Source organism: Gallus gallus, chromosome 5 (genome assembly GCF_016699485.2).
Source record: "Gallus gallus isolate bGalGal1 chromosome 5, bGalGal1.mat.broiler.GRCg7b, whole genome shotgun sequence".
Lineage (NCBI taxonomy): Eukaryota > Metazoa > Chordata > Aves > Galliformes > Phasianidae > Gallus > Gallus gallus.
In genome coordinates, this window is record NC_052536.1 from 21161751 (window position 1) to 21182288 (window position 20538).

The 20538-nt window shown below is 41.2% G+C and overlaps 1 protein-coding gene across 1 annotated transcript in view; it reads left to right on the top strand.

The window, feature by feature from the left end:
- Positions 1-20437, top strand: part of HSD17B12 (hydroxysteroid (17-beta) dehydrogenase 12) — a 71278-nt gene extending 50841 nt beyond the window's left edge. The window contains exons 7-11 of the mRNA XM_015287198.3: positions 2895-2929; positions 8316-8397; positions 12625-12690; positions 18252-18401; positions 18597-20437. Of these exons, the coding sequence (XP_015142684.1) occupies positions 2895-2929; positions 8316-8397; positions 12625-12690; positions 18252-18401; positions 18597-18701 (438 nt within the window). The 3' untranslated portion in view covers positions 18702-20437. The remainder of the gene's footprint in view (positions 1-2894; positions 2930-8315; positions 8398-12624; positions 12691-18251; positions 18402-18596) is intronic.
- The last annotated feature ends 101 nt before the right edge of the window (positions 20438-20538 follow it).

Here is a 20538-nt window from a genome sequence, read left to right on the forward strand (position 1 = left end):
TGAACTGCTTGTTTTGGAACCGCATGTCTGAAGTTATAGCTGTTGAAGACAAGGATGTTAACCAGTTTGGCTCTTTTGGGTAAAGATCATGCAAGCAATTATTGGACGCAATCATGAGTGGTAAAAACTCATTTTTGCTAAAGCTTGTTTTCTTTGAATTAATGCTGGAGCCATTTTATGTGTGCGTACAATGTAGAGATTTGCCAGATAATCTGAAAATGCTTACAGAATGCTTTGCCAGCGTTTTTACAGTAGTGCTCTTGCATTACTGGAACAGCCTTAGTATGTACTTGGCTGGGCGAGGTGAGACTGGCTCAAAGGGCTGCCTTCTGTTACTCAGTTCTTTTTTTTTTAAAAAAAAAAAAGGTTTTTTTTTGCAGATACTGAATATTCATGTGTCTCTTTTGACATGTTGCAAGATGTAAATACAGACAGGAAAAACAGTTTTGCCTTTTTTGACAGATTTTTGAAGTTCTCTCAAAATACTCATTTTAATGGAGACAAACGGAGGTGGTGTTGGGTATGAAATCTGGTTTTGCCATCGGTGCTTTCTGAGGGTGGGGATTTGCTTGCCCACCCAGCTGAAATTTGGACACAGATGGTGTACCACAGAGCTGCAGGGGAGAGCGTTTGTGATTTCCACTTGCGTCGTGTACCTGTTGTCATGTCTCAGCTGTCGTTGGCTTCATCGTTTCTTAATTTGTATCAATCGAACATTAATCGCTGTAGCATTTTTTGTGTGTACTCTCTCATTCGGATATCAGTAGTGACCAGAAATTTCGTAATGTGCTAAGTTAGAGCTGTTTGGTGGCTTGCAGTTGGGATTGAGACCCTAAATGCATAAGTGGGGACTTATGACTAAAAGTTTCAAATGCGATCCCCTCTGTATTACAGTGGAGCTGCTGTACTAATTTTTCAAACCATTTTTAGTTGCCTTAGGAGAGGCAGTTACAGTCCACATCCCCATGTCAATCTGTGAGAACTGTGTGCAGCATTATGTTACCCTGACAGACAAGAAGCAGTATGCCACTTTTTGCCAACAGATCCGTGGTAGAGATCATAAAGCTTGTGCCAGATAAAAGATCTGCCATTCTTGAGCCAGTCTTAAAATCAGCCAGAATCATTCATTATCCTTTAATATAAAAATGGGTATTTTCACATTTCTTTTGAAGTATGAGTGTGTGAGAAAGCTCGGGCATAGTTAGAGTTCGTTTTAAAGTTGCATGAGACCTGGTTAGCTTGGTGATGTTTACCACCTTGGGAAAAACTTAGTTTGACTTCTGCAGCAATGCTGGGAGTTGAATGTGTCTGCAGCCCACACTGACTGTAAGGTCTGCTCAACCCCTGCGTGTGCAATGCCCTGTCATAGCTGTCATGCAGTGTATCTGATAGTTCACAATTAAAAAAATAAAACCAAAACCAGATTATGTCCTATGTAAGTGTTAGTGCAACAGTAATACTAACATAGCTTGCTACAGTAAGTCAGATCTTTTCTTTTAATGAAAGTCATCGCAGATGTTTTGTTCTCCTCTGTATGCTGATATTTTTTTCAGCTCCAATACTTCTCCAGAGCTTCATATTTTAATCTATCGAGGTAATTTGGTATTAGTGGGAATACTGCTATATTTTGTTTGGAAAGTATCTTTGTTTAAAGATGTAAAGAGTGATAGTTCATATATCTGATGTATCTTTGGTGTCAGTCACGATGCTTACAAACAGGGTTGGTTGGGAGCAGGGTAGTATTTGGCAGAAACTGAACTTTGACTATATATTTTTTTTACAGGCAGCAATTTTGGATTCAGTTCATAGTCAGGGATGGTAACAATTAGCATTAGAAGGACTAGTTTTTCTTGCAAATTGAAAATTCATCTAAGTTTGGGTCAGTGCTTTGTTTCCCTTGCCAGAGCTGCTGGGTCTGCCGTTGGAAAGCTTGCTTTAGGATTACAGCTCTGGAGGGTCTTTCAGCTAGGTAATAGATGGATTGCTCACAGCCACGGTGAAGGCAGAGTCTGCAGAGCAGCAGGGAAGTTTTCCTCAGCACAGGGGAAATTTTCTTAGTGCAGACACCTGTGTAATCAGCATAGTAAGGCTGTAGGCTCTTAAATGCTTTCTGTATGCAACATAGTATTTATAGCAAGCTTCTGAAAAACTGCTGCTGTTCAGTACTTGGTACCGAAGCAGCACCCTAGAAGCTGTTTTTCTGTGTGCTTGTTACAGTAATACTCGTACACAAAGGCAGCCCTTGGTCAGAAGTAAACTAAACTTCTTTTGCCTGCCTTCTAGCAGTAGTGGTTCTTACTATGTTAATGCTGGTAAGCTTTAATGTACTTCATTCTAAAATAAAGGAAATATGTTGGAGCAGTGAGTTGTATTGACATGGTTGCCAGAGCCAGAATACTCCAGTGCTTTTTGTCCAGTGCTCTTGCTGCTCCACAATTTAATTTTGTTTTTAATTTAAAATCAGTAGTTTAGTAAGCCTTGCTAAAATGCATTGACATAGATGGTAAATTTAGTCAATCATAATAAATACAGATGCCTTTTCTGGGGAGAGAAAGATCATACACATATCATAGTACTCTGGTGTTTCCATCATGTTGAGAAGCCATGGATGCTGCAGGGTGGTGGAGGCATTTTTATTTATTCTTGTTGCACTTATTGTACTTATGCTGCTAGCTGGCTCAGTTCACCAGTTTCAGTACACACACTGCTTGACAGAGCCAAGTTATCCAGGTAGAATAAAAATAAACTGCCTACGCAAAGTATGGTCTCTACTTCCCCGAGCTGTGGCTGGGGTGGAGGGGGTGGCAGCTGCTTCTGGGAGGAAGGGAGGCTTCCCTGTCGCTGCCTGTCTGGTGCCTGCATTCTCAGCCATCACGAATGTTTTCTTTTTGCAGATGACACGATTGGTGCTGCCCGGCATGCTGGAAAGGTGAGTCACACTACCACTATCCAGACAAAGTCATCATTATTTATAGGGGAGAATCCTTTCTTGAAAAATTCATTACTGTGACTAATCAGCCTGGTCTCCATGTTTTAATGGCAGAGTAATGCTGGGTGAGTCACGCTGATGGTGCATGAATCATCAGACGGTGGAAGCCTTTTCCACTCGATTCCCTTTTTATTTTTCCTCTCCCTTCTCCACTGTTGTGGTGATTCCTTTTAGAACAGAATTAAAAAGCCCGTCTGACTCATCAGCACTAACTCAACAACCTGCTATTCTGAGGGGGTGGTTACAGTTCCTGGGAATAACCTTCTTAAGGCTATTTCTCTAAGTCATTGTAAGTAAAATGGATGCAAAGAGTATGTTCTCATTATACAGTACGAGGTATATTGAGGAAAGTCTGTGATCATTTGGTGAAGTAGAATTGGAGACCAGCTCTTTAAAAAAGGAGTTAATGCACACCACTGTCACTGTGGAAGACGTGTACTGACTTCTTAGGCAGCTCCCGGGTGAAACTAAAGGCACCCAGGTTCGGTGCGGTCCCTCCAGGCTGTTCTTTAGCTGGTGTTGACTGTTGCAGGATGTTTGCTGCCTGCTGCAGCACTAACCCTGGCTTGCTGGGAATTGCTTTAGGTTAGAGCTGAGCTGCACTCACAATAAAAAATAATAATAATAAAAAAGACTGGAGCGGTTGGGCCCAGGTAAACCTCATGAGGTTCAGCAAATCCAAATGCAAGCTCTTGCAACCCTTACTACCAATACAAGCTGAGGGATGAAAGGATTGTGTGCAACCCTGCTGAAAAAAGACTTTGTGGTATTGGTGGATGGGAAGCCGGACGCAAGGCAGCAATGTGCCCTCGCAGCCCAGAAAGCCAGCTGTATCCTGGGCTGTGCCAAAAGAAGCATGGTCAACAGGTCAAGGGAAGTGTCCTGCCCCTCTACTCCACACTGGTGAGACCTCACCTGGAGTACTGCATCCAGATTTGGAGTCCTCAGTACAGGAGAGACACAGACCTGTTGGAGGGTGTCCAGAGGAGGGCCACAGAAATGATCTGGGGGATGGGAACACCTCTCCTACAAGGTCAGGAGAGAGCTGGGGCTGTTCAGCCTGGAGAAGAGAAGGTTCCGAGATGACCTGATAGCAGCCTTTCAGTATCTAAAGGGGAACCACATGAAAGAAGGAGACAGACTCTTCAGCAGTGTCTGTGGTGATAGAACCGGGGAAAATGGCTTCAGACTTCAAATGGGTAGAATTAGGTTGGATGTAAGGAAGAGGTCTTTTACAGTGAGGGTGGCGAGGCACTACAAGAAGTTGCCCAGAGATGTGGTTGATGTCCTGTCCCTGGAGACTTCTAAGGCAAGGCTGGACAAGGCCCTGGGCAACCTGATCTCTCTGTGGTGTCTGTGTTTGTTGCAGGGGAGTTGCACTAGATGACCTTTAAAGGTCCCTTCCACCTCTTAAGGATTCTATGATAATATTAAGGAAGACTGCATAGAACTCTGCATGATAGTCACTGTGGTATTGCCTCCAAGTGATTACTATAGTAGGAACATATATGGGGCTAACCTCAAAATATGATCTATTAAAGAAAAGAAAAAAAAGTTTTTTTCTTGTGTCCTCCCACAATGTGGAAGTCTTTGCTGCAGATCAGGGTTCAATTATGCTACTGTTGCACAGATGGAGAGCAAGTATTTCACGCCTAAAACAAAGTTTCTTTGGGGGTACAAACTGTCAGAGCTATTGGCCAGTCTTGGAGTTGGTACCTAGCACATCAGGTTGATGGCAAGCTTAGACTCGGTTGAGACAGTTTGGAGATAAGAGTGAAAGAAGAAGAAGGGGGTTTATTTCATGCAAAGGAACTTGATTTAGAAAAGAAAACCTCCGAATCTAGGGGAGCTCATTATTGATATTTCCTGAGAAAGATGGGGCCAAGACTGAAGGTTGCACCGCAATGGTGGCAGTTAAGGTTCAGAAGTCAAACGTTATGCCTTGCCCAGGTCCTCTATGTGGCAGTTAATGGCACATGGCTTTTGTGAAAGCATTGTCCTTCTGAAGATGCCAACATGACCAAAGCCATCCTGCTTTGTAGGGATTTAAGGTACTGTCAGTATGAGTTTTTGGAACTTTGGAGCTCAAACAGCAACTTACTGCCTCAGTTTCTTCTTTGTCTAAAGAAACATCATAGTTATCCGTTTTGACTGAGATTGATCTCTTCCATTTCACATTGTGGAATGATGCCTATTCTGCCTGCAGAATGTCCCGTCTTTCTGTTAGATATTACAGCAGCAGAGGTGGTTTGGATGAAAGCAGGGCCCAGGTTTGCTTCTGACTATCCTTGAGCAAATGTTCATGTTTCTTTGCCTCACAATTCCTATCTACTGGCTCACCCCGGGAATCCTAAGGACGGCAGTTTGGAAAGAAAGGGTTAATAGTGATCAAAATAATAGAAAGGTTTACAGGTTTGGAACGCTTCTGCTTGCGTGGAGCCACTTTCACATGGCAGATCCGTTTGAGTCAAAGCTGTGGTTTCTGTCCCATTGCTGCTCCCACGTGTTCAAGGAAGACAGCATGCTGAGCACTCGGGGTAATGCGGTGCACCAGAGCATCTCGCATCTACACTGCATGCTTTGATGTACCTGGGGGTTGGCTTGATGGTGTTCCTAGACGAATGCAGAGCTGAGCAGACATGCTTTACATACAGGTCTCTTAGCAGAAAACTCAGCAACGTCTTGGTATGTCCCTTACTTCTTATTTTTGATGAGTACCACAGCATCAGATGACTGCCATTTGTGGTAGCTGCATTTAGACACTTCTGTGGCTCCACTCCTGTGCTCTGAACTCTTACAGTGACCATTCATCATCTGCAGCTACCTGTCCCACTTAAATGAGCAGTTCCTCTGTCAATTTTCAGGCAGCCATCTAGGTGAGAGACTTTGCAGAACCCAACATCGAGCCTCGATGTCTTTGGGCACACAGCAGTGAACTCAGCTGTTTCTAGACGAACGCCCAACTCTGGTGTTTACTGCTGGGGAAGTAGCAAGTGTCTAATGACATTAGGGAGGAAGCGCTCCTTCCATGGCGTGCAGCTGGAGCGGGCGCTGGTTGCCACGGCAACGGGATGGCTAAATATAGCTGCAGCCGCGGGCTGCAGCGAGCGGGGTGGGCTGGGTGCGGCCTGCTGCCCTCAGGGTCCTCTCTACAGTGCTGCTGCTGTGCTGGGTTGTGAGCAACTGGAAGTGTTTCCCCTGGGTGCCTGTGCACCCCTCCGTGCATGCTTCTTAGTTTTACAGGGGAGTCTTGTCGTCCCTAGAAATGCTTAACCCTCATCAAGTCCTGTCAAGCTTCGTCCTCTGTTACGCGTTGTGGCGGTGACTCCTCCAGTCTGAGTGTAGGGAGAGCACTGCCTTCATCGGATCTAGATTTCACAACCTTTACTTCATGTCATCTTCCTTTCTGCATTATGGGAGGATAGATCAAGATCTTGATCTTTGTTATTCATTAGTCTTTATGCTCTTATCGTGGGCTGCTTTAATAGTCTCTTAAGTATCTAAATTGAACCCTTTCACCTCCCTCATCTATCCGGGCTTTTTTTCCTCCTTCTCTCCCTTCTCAAACCATCAGGTTCTGTCCTGTGCTGGGAGGGACAGAGAAGCATTCTGCAGATATGGCAGGACTTGGGTGCATTGGACGTGTCCCCGCTGTTCTCTGCCCACCTCCCTTTGGGCTGCTCTTGGTGACGGCCGCACAAAAGAGAACCAATTCCTTGGTGACGTTAGTCGAGTTCTTCAAGGGAATGGAGAGTTGATGTAGAATTCTGCAAAGGCTGTGATTAATTCACGTTACTTTCTTTAGCATGTGCAGTTGGTTTTGTTAATATTGATTTTTCAGCAGCCATTCTGTAGTCTGCTTACATAGCCTTCTTAGCTTTATAAAAAGTTCCTTGTGGTATTCTCCAATTTGTTAATCTCTTAAAAACTGCATGAATACTTATTTCACTGCTAATAAGCTTGTGAATAAATATCACAAAGACCCACCTGTCTTTATATGAAGGACCTCTAGCATCCGCTGGTGGTAACCTTCTGCTGTTGTGAAAATTCATGATGAATTTGTAGCCTTATTTTCTTTGTACCATATCTTTGGATACACGTTACTACTTTGTATGACCAGCAGAACCTTGCAGATAACTCCTGTACTCCAAGAACTTCTGCAAAAGTGTTTGAAGAGCTCAATGACTGTGAAATGTTTGTTTTCTGTCAACTGTCTCATTTCTATAATTAATTCCCACTTGTATCATGACAGAGGCCATGAATCATAAAATTTTATTTTTTTAATTGTTGCTTAAGCTCAGCTGTTTGTTTTTAAGATGGTTCCTTAATTCACTGTGGCAGTGGTGGCATAGGCTATGTGTAGGTGAACAAATGTGATGAAGAAACTTGTGAACCTGCAGCAGCTGTGTGATGACCTGCATGCGTGTTCTTTCTCTGCACGAGACACCGAAAAACTTATGGTGTGTTCAGGCAAACTGGCTGAGGTCTGCTGTAGGACTGCTGTATTGGACAGTCTGCTACCATCCTCGAATAGCTTACTTGCCGTAAATTTTTTAAATTAAATATGATTTCTATATGGCACTAAGTAACAGGTCTGCTTTTGTATGTAGAACTAGTCACAGAAATGTACGTAATCAAAATAGTTAGTGGAATGGGAAATCCAGGAGTCCTAGTGTCTGTCCTAGCAGCACATGCTTTAGAAGTGCTTGACAGAGCTGGTGGTAGCTACTTTCAGGTACTCTTAGCTAAATATTATAGTGGAATACCTGAAATATTACTGTGACACAGCTCTAAAGTAACTCTTCTGTAGTCATACACTGCATATCTTCTACTCTCAGTTAAAACACTGCTGTATTTAAGTAGCAGATTCAAATGCTTGCTATCTTAAAGATCCATCATGAAGGTAACACTTGGAAGATATGTAGACTTATGACAAAAGGAATTATCAAAGTGTAATCCACGTAACAAACTTGTCATTTCTGCCACCTTAATCCAAGGTTTAAAAGTTGCCTTCTGAATTTGTGCCACATTCTCTTGATCGATTTTTGCATAGTTAAGCTCAATATACATATACCGGAGCTGGATTCTCTTGCTGTATTGACCTTGGAGTTATTCCTGATTTATAACAGCTACTTGAATACTTACATTGTGCTTGAAGGCATATTAGTAAATTTCAGTTTAGAATTTGATTGAAGTTTTTAAACACATCTTAATTAACTCAATTGCATCCTAAAGATTTTCTTAGGGCTTGCAGTAATTTTATGAAACATGAAAGGTTTTTTTTATTGTTGCTGCTTATTTCATCGGAATTTATCTTCGCTTTCAGATCAAAAGGGGTAATCTTGAACATCTCATCAGCTGCTGGGATGTATCCAACTCCACTGCTGACTCTTTACTCTGCAACCAAGGTAAATATTCTTTTGTACACTGTAATCAAGTGTCAAATGTGAGCCAACGCTACAGGAATAAATGTTTTGGTGTCCATCTAGTGGTGCTTTCATGAACTAAAAGTTCTAACTTAAAATTTGCAAATAGAGGAAACCGGAAGGTCAAGATAAAAATGAATGCAAAGGCTTGCTGGCGTGGAAACTGTTTTATGTATTACATCACATATGCTCATCACATGACAATTTTATATACTGCATCACACACAACAAAGGGTGTTACTGTAGCAAGCAGTCTTAATGTGAGGTTGAGGAAGGATGCTGACAAAATTTAATACAACTTCCTATTTTCAGACTTTGAAACAAGTCTCATTGTCTAGTCTTGTAGAAGATAGGTACAGACAGTAAGAATGTATGTACGTATATATTTAAGTAGGATTCTTCTGGTGCTTGCAGGAAGCAAAGATTTTTTTCTTTCTTTTTGATTATTTGCCTTAAGTTTAGCACTTTGGTTAAGAGAAAAGATAGAACTCCAGTGCGTTGCCAGTACCAAATAATTATCTCCTCTTGAGCTGCTGGCCACATGTCCTGCTAATGTAGCCTAGTATGTGGTTTGTTTGTCTTGCAGTGGGTGGATTATTGGCTTACCTTCTCCCAAGCAGCTACCATAAATTCCAGGTTCTTTGCAGCAGCACTGATACTTAGCCAACATTAAGATGTGGGGCTATCCTGCTTGGTATGCAGAACTTTGCACTTCACTCTGTGCCAGTCAAGAAATCTCATGAAGTTTAACAATCATCAAGTTGAACAGGGTCCCTCTGGACTGAAGCTCTGTCGTGTCAGCCACTCCATCTAATTTTGTCATCTGCAAATGTGCTGAGAATGTACTATGTGCCATCATCTAGGTTGCTGATGGCAGATATTGAAGAACATAGGTCTTGGTATTGATCTGTGAGGTTCTGTGCTTGTTACTAGCCAGATGTCAAGCCATTAATCATGGCCCTCTGAGCCTGGTGGTCCAGACAATTTTCTATCTATCCAGCAGTTTGTTCTTTCAGCACGTATCTGCGCAACTTCCAAATGAGGATGCTGAAGATGATGATATCAAATATATGCTCTCTAGACATACAGTATATTACTACTCTAAATCTACATTTCATGTTAAATTTATTGCTCCGGTTTCTCATTGTGTCATCTGGAACAGTTTTGTCTTTCTGCAGCCAGGCTTAATTTTATTCCCAAGGTATGTGTATGAGCTTTGGAAATGTTCAACTAAAAGGTCTCCTGTTAACACCCCAAAGGCAAAACATGGGTTCACAGTATACATAACAAAACTAAATGCAAGAGGCATTTATGACACAATATTCAAGCAGTATAGCACTATAGTTTTATTTAGGTACGCCTGACAATTACCTTTGACACTTAAAGAATTTCAGAGTTTAACCAGAACCCTCATGGAATATAGGTGTTTTTGGTCAGTGTTGTTCCTGCCAGAACAGACCTCTGTTTCCTTTAAACTCTTAGCTAATTTTTCATGTATCAAGAGAAAAACTTAGCATGTTGTTTTATTTACACTGAAGAAATATTAGTGCGAGTAAGGGATATTTAAGTTTAATAATTGTGGAAGCCTGAATTAGCTATAGCTGATAATATTTGCTCTTGAAACAGCTATTTTCTGACAGCACAGTTTTGCTTTAATGTGAAAGGTCACTTCTGTTGTGGCATTGCCTTCAGCTTTATCGAATGATGTGAGCTTTTGATTTTAGAGATAATACACCTTAGGCTGCTTTGACTAGGCTTTTTTTCAATTAGCATCTCAAATATTCCTCCATTCCTCCTAAGAAACTCAATTACAGGCTAAGTAATCTGCCTATTCTCAGCACTGCTCATCTTCTACCATAGAAAGATTAGTAAGCATGAAAGTGACTCCACTAATGCATCTATAGAAAGACTGTATCTGCAATTTCTAGGGTTTTTTCCTCATCTGTATAGAGGGGTTTTAAAGTATAGTATCCTCCAGGTCTAAGTCAATGGCTTTGGCTAATCGTCAGGAACATAAGCAGTCCAAGTCTTTAACCTTCATGTGGAGAATTCCCTATTAGATGCTTTAAAAGGAATCATATTTCTGTGTTTTTTTTTTTTTTTTTGACAGGCTTCCCTGTCTACCTGCATTAATACCAATGCAAAATGAGAGATGATTTTTTTTTTTTTTTCCACCATTTCTCAAGTATTTGGATTTGTTACTAGATAACCAAGGAGAGGAAATTGGTTCTTGTGTGCTTTGTTTATCTGCTTATTCAGAGGGTTCTTATTTAGAGATCATTCTTAGGACTTTTTAAAGTAATAGGCTGTTGGAGCACTTCTGAGCATCTGGAGGTAACACAACCCAACTGTCTTGAAATGAATTCTTGAAGAAGGAAAAATCCAGTGTTTATTTGGAAACTGGAAGTTGCTTGTTCCTTCTCACGTAAAACAAACGTTTCCTTTATTGCAAAGCTCACGTTAAGTGGTAGAGATGGCACTCTCTTTAGACGGTCTCTCCATATTTGAAGCAGTAACTGATTTCAGAACTGTCATGTGGAAGCAGCTAGAACTTTGAATTATCAAAGCACTTTGTGATTAACAGAATATAGCTTGTTTGTTTATTCTTAATAGATTATTGATAAACTCTGCTGTGCAGTTATCGCACATACATCTGACAGTAGCGTTCAGGGGCTGCACCAAACTATTTGTGCATACATACAAGTTCCTGATATTGTTGCAGTAGCATTGCTGGCTCACTCTAATCCTTGCTGTTAGGTCTGATTGTCAGAGACTTGATGTTGAGTACTGTCTTTCATTAAGAACTTACACTGGTGGGGAAAAGAGAGAAAGTATAGTTCTGCAGAAAATAAGCTTATTTGGATTAATGAGCCTACTTGTAGCTGGTACACGCAACTTGAAGATGAAGAATAAAAAGACGTATCGGCTACACAGCAAAATCTATTTTCTTTCAGATCTTCTGTATGCTTAGAAAAGTATAGAAATAGTCCAGCAGGGTGGGAGTGTTTCTCTGCTTTGTGTGTTGGCTGAGTTCAGTACAATGATCTTAATAGGGAAAACACTGGACACTGCAGACCTTAAGCACTGGTTTCAGGTAGAACTTGTGCTAATCCACTAATGACATGGCCAGCAAAAGAAGATTGTAAAGTAGGTGCAGTGTTAGAGCTTGGCTGCTTGTTTTGGCACTGGTCTGCACATTCACATCTGAAGCAAATGCTGCTTTTTTGAATAGCCTTTTTTTCTCTAGAACTGTTTCTTCTTCCAAGTGGTCTTTTCCACCCTTAATGATTCTGTGATTCTTAAATACTTGAACTGGTTTATTTTGTATTTATTTTTGCTTCGGTTACAGGTATAATAGTTTAGTTCCTTCAGCTGAGGGCGCTGTTTATCTTACAGAGCCATATCACTTTAATAAAACAAGAAATGATAGCAGAACAAAGTATTTTGTTTCTTTATGACTTGGGGAGGGAAGATGCTTTAGAAGAAAGGGAGAGGGAATCTGCTGGTTTGAGCTGCTGAATAGCCTTGGATTATTATGTATTGAGGTGTGAGGTGTGCATCTTTGGAGTAAGTGGTAAGGGAGAAGAGCGCATGTGGGCCTCCATTTATGGAGGTGGTGTATCAGATGTGACAGCAGGTTCACACATCCACCTTTTAGCACTTTTGCTTCCTTCTTTAAATATTTGGCCTTGGAAATTCTAAAGCTTCCAGGAGTTTGGAAGATGGTTCATGGCAGTGGGCTTTGAGACCTGGAAAAAATATCATCATAGAGTGTTCTTCATATTCTTAAATATTAAAAGGCAAAAGGTGGGGTATTTAAACATGTTTTAAAAACCACACATAGGAGAAATTTAAATAACTCTTTTTAAAAAAAGTCTAAGGAGATGACACACACAATGAATAATGTGAACTCAGTATTATTTTCCTTTTTTAACTGGACTTTATGTAACAAATTTAGTTCATCTTCCTTGTAAATTAAGAAGGGTTTTATTTGTTTAGATAGTCTCATTTCTGTAAAAATGCTTTGTAAGCATGAGGTTTCTATTTAGATGACATTGCTGTAATCTGCAAAGTTTCTTTGAAAGCCTAAGGTTTTTCACTTTGAAAACAGGAGCTATAAATAGTAAATCAAATATGCTTACATAAAGCTCCAAACGATAGCTTCCATTTTAATGCGCAGCATACTGCATACTTCTCTTTCCTCTGTAGGCTTTTGTGGATTACTTCTCTCGAGGCCTCCATGCAGAATACAAGAGCAAGGGCATCATTGTGCAGGTGAGTAGCTTCTCATGTAAGTGTGGTTACCACAGCAACATTGGTGTCTTGGTAACAAAAGGAAATCAGCATATTCTTTTATTCATGAACATGACACAGATTAGGGATGAGGATTTCCTTTGATCCTATAAGCGGTTTTCTTAAGTTACCTGAAACAATGCATCTTGAAATAACGTATGTATTTATCTTTTTTTACCTAAAGTTGGTAATCGCACTTTTAAGTATAATGCATTCCAGAAAATTGTGTACTACTCTTTAAAATACACCTGTACAGCTTTATTTTCGGGAGTCTACTTTTGAACTGCTTTTATACAGGTACTGAATAAGTAACCACTGAAAAGACTAAAATAGTAGCAGTCCCTTCCCTACAGTGTCAGTGAACCAACTGCTAGTATAAGCATAGTAGGAAGAGCAAAAACCTTAGACTCCTTGTATGTAATCATAAATATGATGTAGATTTCCTGCAGTACTTGGTTTCCATGTTTCTAATGAGTTTTGTGTTTTGCCCCACTTGTTCACATTCCATGGTTTTTTTGTGTGTTTTTTTTTCTTTGTAGATATATAAGAGCAAACTAAGCCAGTTTCTCAGCTTTATAGGGATTTTGCATTAATATTAGAGTTTGCTTCCCTAGTGCAGCTAAAGTTTCTGGAATTGGTTATGGATCACAGCTGCTGAGTTCTCCATCACTAATTACATCTGTTGCTCTCAAGAGCAATGGTCAGCCTTGATAAAAGTGGTGTAAGATCATAACCGTACTGCAAAGACGATTGTGAATCCTTTAATATTCAGTTAGGGTTCGTATGAACAGTATTAGCCCACGTCCATTTCTTTGTCTTTGCTTCCCTCCTATTCTGTGCAATGATTTTTCAAAGCCACCCGACTCCAGGGGCACTGTGAGGAGTAAGGAACAAAGATGCTTGTCTAATTTCTGCAGTCGTTAAGTGTGGGAGTGCGGCTCTTGTTGCTATTAAAACATAAGGTTTCAAAACTCAAGGCTATATTACTGTTTGACTTGCTGGATTTTTTTTCTTTCAACCATATTTATTGAAAAGAACTCATCACTAGGAAATGTCCTGTCCCAGTTCCGGAGAGGATCACGTTAGACTATTCAGAAATAAAGCTACTGGGTGAGCTATTCCCATGCAGTCTCTGACCATTCAATGGTAGCCCTATTTAAACCTATATCAAACACCGTAAAGGGTGCTGTTTATTTTGGGGCCTGTTAGCAAAGGGGAGAGAGAAAACTAGCAAAAAAAAAAAGGTTCCTGAGAGCATTCTGACCACTGTTGTTATGGAACTTCTTGAGGTCAGATAAGATGGCATGAGTATTGTGTGGGCAACAAGTTATAACATGCTGTAGAGCTCTCAAAGCATAACTTTTCAGAGTGCTTGACACTGCAGTAGCACACTGGAATGTTTCTTCAGCCAAATCAATTTTCTCTCATCAACAGAGGATGCATAAAAACTTGACACTCTGAACAGATGCACATTTACACAGTGGTTTGTGTGCTTTCCTGTCTTGAAACAGCTAAAACTGGAGCTTCTTATGTTGTCTTGTCTACTCATTACCTTCTCTACTCAGAAGGCTTTCCAGGTCTTCCCTGCCTTCAGCCCCAGACCTCCCTGTGACAACTTTACCTTAGTACAAGTTCTTTGTGTTCTTGCTTTTACTCTGTTGTATCTATTACATATTATCCCTCTCTCCTGAGGGATTCAATTTCTGTGTTGTAGATTTATCCTCATATAACACACTGCCAGTTGTTTCTTCAGTGCTCAATATGGCCCTCTTTTAATCTGTGGCCTCTCAGACTGGAGGAACTGGTAGTGCTGGTTTGCTGTGCTGACTTCTTTGTGAGAGGCCTCACATGGGACGTCTGTAATAACAATGCCTCATTCAATGCCTCATTCGTGTGGGAAGAATATCCTCTGAGTGTGGCTTAAGTAATAATGTTATAGAGCTCAAGGCAGCCTGGAAAGCATAGCTGCCTGCTTGCTAATATGTATGGTGCCATTGCATATGGGTAAAAATGAACATTATGGGGTATCTTTAAACAACAGCCTGCACAGAAGGAAGCTTAACAATGAAACTGAACTACTGAGTATCTCTGTGTATCATAACTTTCTTAAATAAGCATTTCAGACAGGTGGAGCTCAAGTGGGATGGGTGACATTCTTAGTTGTCTTCTAGACTTGTACTTAACCAACTTCAGACTCTGCTTTGAGATATTAACAAAGAGCGTGTTTCTGGGGTACTTGTTGGATTTGTCTTTGATTCTGGAGTTGGGAAGATGCCTTTTGCTAATCCTCTCTTGCTCAGTCATCTAAAATCTAAGACAAGATGCAGCACCTCTTGGTACTTCTTCATCAAATAGTAGCAGGTCCTGGCTTGTCTAATTCTAGAATTCATTGCCCTCAACCCAGGTCAGGACATTCAGCTGAGTCTGTTATATTTGGAATTACAAACATCAGGTCGATCTCTGTTTTGAAGACACCTCATTCTCCTAATAAAGCATACTGATTCTCTTTTCCACATTAATAAGATCCATAAGTCATCTAATAGGATTTCTTTCCTGCTCAAACCTACTTACCAGCACACAGCTTCTATGGCAATAATGTTGTTGCTTTAAGAGGAAAATGAAGAAGGAGCATGTGCTGCTCATTTATGACTCAGCTTATTACAGAACATCTATGCATACTGAAAAGATGAAGGAAAAAAAAAAACAACCAAAAAACTGCAGGACATGCTATTCGGAAGGTGTTAAATGCAGTATGAATACGCACAGTATGGAGAGGAAATACTTTCTAGCTTTGGATATAGAAAAGCTATGAAAATATTTTCAGTACCTTACATTATTAACATAAATGAAGATTAAATCTGCTTTCTGTATCAACAAATATGCTTTTCCTTCAGAAAGCTTGATGGGTGATGGTATGCTGTAACTCACTTGTTGGCTAAGGGTGCTGAATCCCACATGGCCTTGGTTTTTGTCCCTAAATGTAGGCAGTGCTTTGCCTTTCTGGGTTATGTGGGCCTGATGACCAATAGCTGTCACAGCTTCAATTTGTTATGCTAATTTTATTGCAGTCTGTGTCCTTGTCTTCTCATTCCTAAGCTACTATGAACCACTAATGAATATTACAAGTGTGTTCCTGTGAAGATTAGCTGACATATCTCCTTGGAGCCATTAAAGAAACTGCACTCTCTTTGGACTGTTTGAAGTTCATCGCTCTGACCTTCAGAAATACAGTGCTTTTAATTTCAGACTTGTGCTTCCAGTTGGGCTCACCGTATGAAAGGGTTAATTCTGTGTTTGTTTACATCTGTATGGGAGGGGTTATGGAGCTGTAGCAGAAATCAGATGAAAAGGAATGGGAAGGACTGCAAGGACTTCTCCCAGTCATCTTTTGGAAACTTCCTTGCAGTTTCTGCAGACTTTCTGAAACTTTCTTTGAGTGTCTGAAAACATTGCTTGGTTCTTTAACCCTTTATTTTACTAACAACTCTTTAAAGTCCCTTTAATATCAGCATTTTCCATCTAAACTTGGTTACGATGCATAGCAGAAGTGGAACAGTGAAAACTTTTACTACCTGCTTTCTTCAACCACATTCACTGTATTAAAGTATCAGATACTGCTGGGGAAACACATGGGAATTCAGGTCTTTCTTTTTAAGAGTAAAGTGAAATAGAACTGTGTAAGCAAGCTATTCTGACTTGTTTCTTTATGTCCTTGTAGCATAACTAGAAGAAACTTCTGCTCAGGACCTGAAATAATTCTTGTTGTATCCATACAGTGTTGAACATCATTCTGAGAGTTGGCCAGTTTTAATAGGTTGATAAATATATCTATTAATAGATAGATAATAGATTGAATTTAGAAATGTAACAAAAAGTGGACAAAGCTTGAACTAGACCACCTGTGCTATTACAGTATCAGACTCCATTGGTTTATGCACCAAGGTTTTGCTAGCTGGGGGAGGGGGGGACAGACAGACTGCAAGGGTAGCTGCTGTGAGCAGAGCACAGAAGCTGCCCCATGTGAGTTAAGAGCCAGCTCTGTCTGGCTCCAAAAGGAACAAGTTACCGGCCAGAGCTGAGCCGTGAGCAATGCTCGTTGTGCCTCTGGGAGAGCAGATTTAAGAAAGGAAAAAAAAAAACTAAGCAACTGCAGCTGGGATGGAAAAGTGAGAAAATGAAGAGAAACGGCCCTTTGGGCACTGAAGTCAGTGCAGAAGGAGAGCAGGAGGTGCTCCAGGCGCAGAGCAGCTGTTCCCTGCAGTCCAGGAGAGGCCCACAGTGGAACAGGCTGCCTCCCTGCAGCCCACGGGCACTACATGGAGCAGATCTCCATGTGCAGCCCATGGAGGAGTAGAAAAGGATGAGTGGGAGGAAGGTGTCTTTAGTTTGCTTGTAGCTTTCACTGCCCTAGTCTGTTAGTAATAAGCAATAAATTATTGGATATCTCCCGAGATTTAATTTATTCTGCCCATAATGGTAATTGGTCAGCGATCTTGTCCTTACCTCAACCCCAGTGCCCTTTTTCTCCTCATTCTTCTTCAAGGAGGTGAAATGAGAGAGCACTGTGATGGAGCTTAGCTACCTGTATAGGCAAAACCACCACGCAGACTGAGTAGCTTTCTTATCGAAGCTTTTGGTGACTTTAAAGTCAGTGGTGACTGCTTATGCTTCTGAAATTCAGGTATCCAAGTTTTTCTCTCCATTTGAATGTGGAATCTTTCTGTACGTTATCTGTATTCTCAGTCCCATTTGTAGAGAGAGGTGCACGTTTTTTAAGCAGCTACCACAGTCGCACTTCCTCTTTGTGGTGGTTGAATTCCTATACAGCTGTGGTTTTCGATTCAGTGAGACTTGTAGTTGTTCCTTTCACCCATGTTATGCTTTTTAGAGATGGTGAAGCTAACGTTTCTGAGATCGAGCACATGTGGTCATTGTTCTTCTGTAGACTAAATGTTTTGACACAAGTCTCTGGAGTGTAACTTGCCCAAATATGCTGAGTTTAGAGATGATATTCTTATTCTGAGATCTGTTAGTGTAGCAGAAGGGGAAGGATGCTTTTCAGATACCTGCTATAAAGATTTGCAACTCATGGTGCTCGCTGCTGTGGCCAACTCTGGCAAATGCAGGTAGTGAATCACTGGTATAGGACAGTGCGTATCTTCGGGTATCCTCAAAGTGCTGGTAAGGTTCCAACATTTGTAAGACTGTGAGATCTCTGAGATATTAATACCTGGTTGAACAGCCGTAGTCTGTGGCATTCTGACTACTTCAGAGGCTTAGGTTGAGAGGTTGAAAGCAAGCATGCGAAAAGCAAAAGCGTGGCTTGTGGGCCTATTATGAAGTGTGTTGCAGAATAGCTGATTAAAATTGTTAGTACTGTACACTGAGATACTGTAATCAGAATTAAAAAGAAGGCTATTTTAAGCTAGTGTTTTTCAAAATTCAGTATGTAGGTTACCTGATAGCTAATGGTTTTGGTTCCTTACTGAATCTGTAAGTTAATTTGAAAGTTCTGTGCCTATTGTGATCTTTTCTACTTACAGAGTGTTCTCCCATTTTATGTGGCAACAAAACTGTCCAAAATCCGCAAGCCAACCTTCAGTAAGCCCAGTCCTGAGACGTACGTGCGAGCCGCCATAGGCACAGTAGGCCTGCAGTCCCAGACCAACGGGTGCCTGCCCCATGCCGTCATGGTAAGTTACCGCAGGAGGCACAAGGATCTGATATGTTCTGACTGCCTGATAGAAGAGCAGTTTTGAATAGTAAAGAACAAAAATGAATTTTATTTAACTTTCAGTCATAATTTTGTCACGTTTACATGTGCTGGTAATGGTTTGATTTAGCCTAGTACAGACTAAAAACTGAGACTTTTCTCCTTTGATTTCTAGGCCTGGATCTTCTCTATTCTACCTACACCTGCTGTTAAGAGTTTACTCATGAAAACAAACAAACAAGTACGGGCTCGTTTTTTGAGGAAGCTGAAGGAGAAGTAAATAGCAGGCAGCCAGATCTCAGAAGCCTGGAACTCCTGCAGGTTCCATGCCTGCACCTCGGCACCGTGTAGACCTAATGTTTTAAACATCTGCAGTTGTAAGTGTGCTTTCTAATAAGCAAAACAGTTTTGTGTAGAGGATACAGACAAATCCTTGACTTCTAATACTGATTCAAAATAGGCTTTATTTGTTTATAGGTTTATTGAGTTGGGAAGTGTTTTGGACTAAAATGACGCTGTGCTTTAAGAAATACTTAAATGGACTTGATCAGACACTGCGCTGCTGAAGAACAGCTTGGTTACATAGCATCCATCACATCTGTGTCTTATGATTGTGGGTGACGGGCAGAACAATGGTAGTTCTCTGACACATTCAGAGGTAGGCAGGTGTGGGAAGGGAGTATATTTCTTTGAAAAGGAAACCTGGTTCTATTCAGAGTGTAACTTTTCCCAGCTCAGGTTTAGGATACTTGCAAGGATTTAGCATTGTCAGCCAGCTAGCAAGTGCTCCCCTGCTACATGGCCCAGTCAAAGGAACTGGGACTCCATGGGCAGGGAAAGACAGACTCAGGCTACGTCGAAGTCATCTCTCTGTAAAACAGGAGTACCTCCACTTCAGACTTCTGTGTTTGCATGGTGTGTGTAACTTAGAAAGGTTCACCACTTGGGAAGGATGATCACAAAATGGTCCTTAAGCTGCTGGTTTCAGAAGTCTGCTCATGGGTTGGTACTGTATTGAAATGGGTTCATGCACCAAATCCTGAGCGGTCATTTATGTGAACTTCAAGGGTTGAGTGTGACTTTTGGTTATGAATTTGAGGGAAGTGGGCCAAAAAACAACCCACCCCAAATGAGTGTAATTGCTCGTCTATAAATATATACGTAAAATAACATTTCAATAAGTATTTCAATTCTTGCTTCTTGAATACGAAGCAGTTGTGTGTAACTTTGATTTGTAATGTTTTTAAAAGTTCAGTGCCTGCTGTCTGTAATAGAGGATGATAACACAACGCGGATAAATGTCATGAGTTACGTGTTTCTTGCTGGTTGCTATGTAAAAGACTACTGGCACTTTCAAGGCAGAGCTTGGAGTGAGTTGCTCTCCTTTAGCACTGATGGATATGTTCTTTCTGCAGTATGTCAGTCTGTCTTTTGGTGAGGCCATTCAGAACGTGAATCCTGACTTCCTTACAAATGAGAACCGGTAAATTCTTTAAATGTAGAACTTTTTTGTTTTTAATTGAACTGATCTGTTCTATAGAAGTTAATCCAACTCTGAGATGGGTCAGAGTACAACGAGAGGCCTGCACTGCTGTTGTCCATAACCTGATCTCTAAAGGTGTGATCGCTAACATTCCTTTCTGCAAGCGTGAAATGCACCAGGACTTCCAAGCCGGATTAAATGGCAGCTGGTACCAATGTTCTCTGTGGTGAGTGGCTGCAGGTTGTTTTTGGTCCCTGAGGAACAGTTCCGAGCTCTGGTTTTCAAGTGTTGCACTGAGACACGATTTGGGGCTGACATTCCCGTACAGTGAAAAAATCCAAATACCGATGCAATGGTGCTGATCAGGTCTGAGCTGAAGATCCTATCCCGTATCATTACTACTCTTTTGGAGCAGGGATGGAGAGGCTGGTGGTACCAGTTCTGTAAGCCTGGAGGTGACGTGGAAGCATTGGTCTAACCGATCCGTGTGGGTTTTCACTTGGTCAAACAAATAAAATGGCATTCACTCTGAATCTTTGGCCTGTCGGTTTCCTTCTTAAAATGCATCAGTGAAGCGGCGCGGTGGGCCCTAAGCTGGAGCTGCTCGGTTACGGCCCCGGCCGGCCCCGCTGTG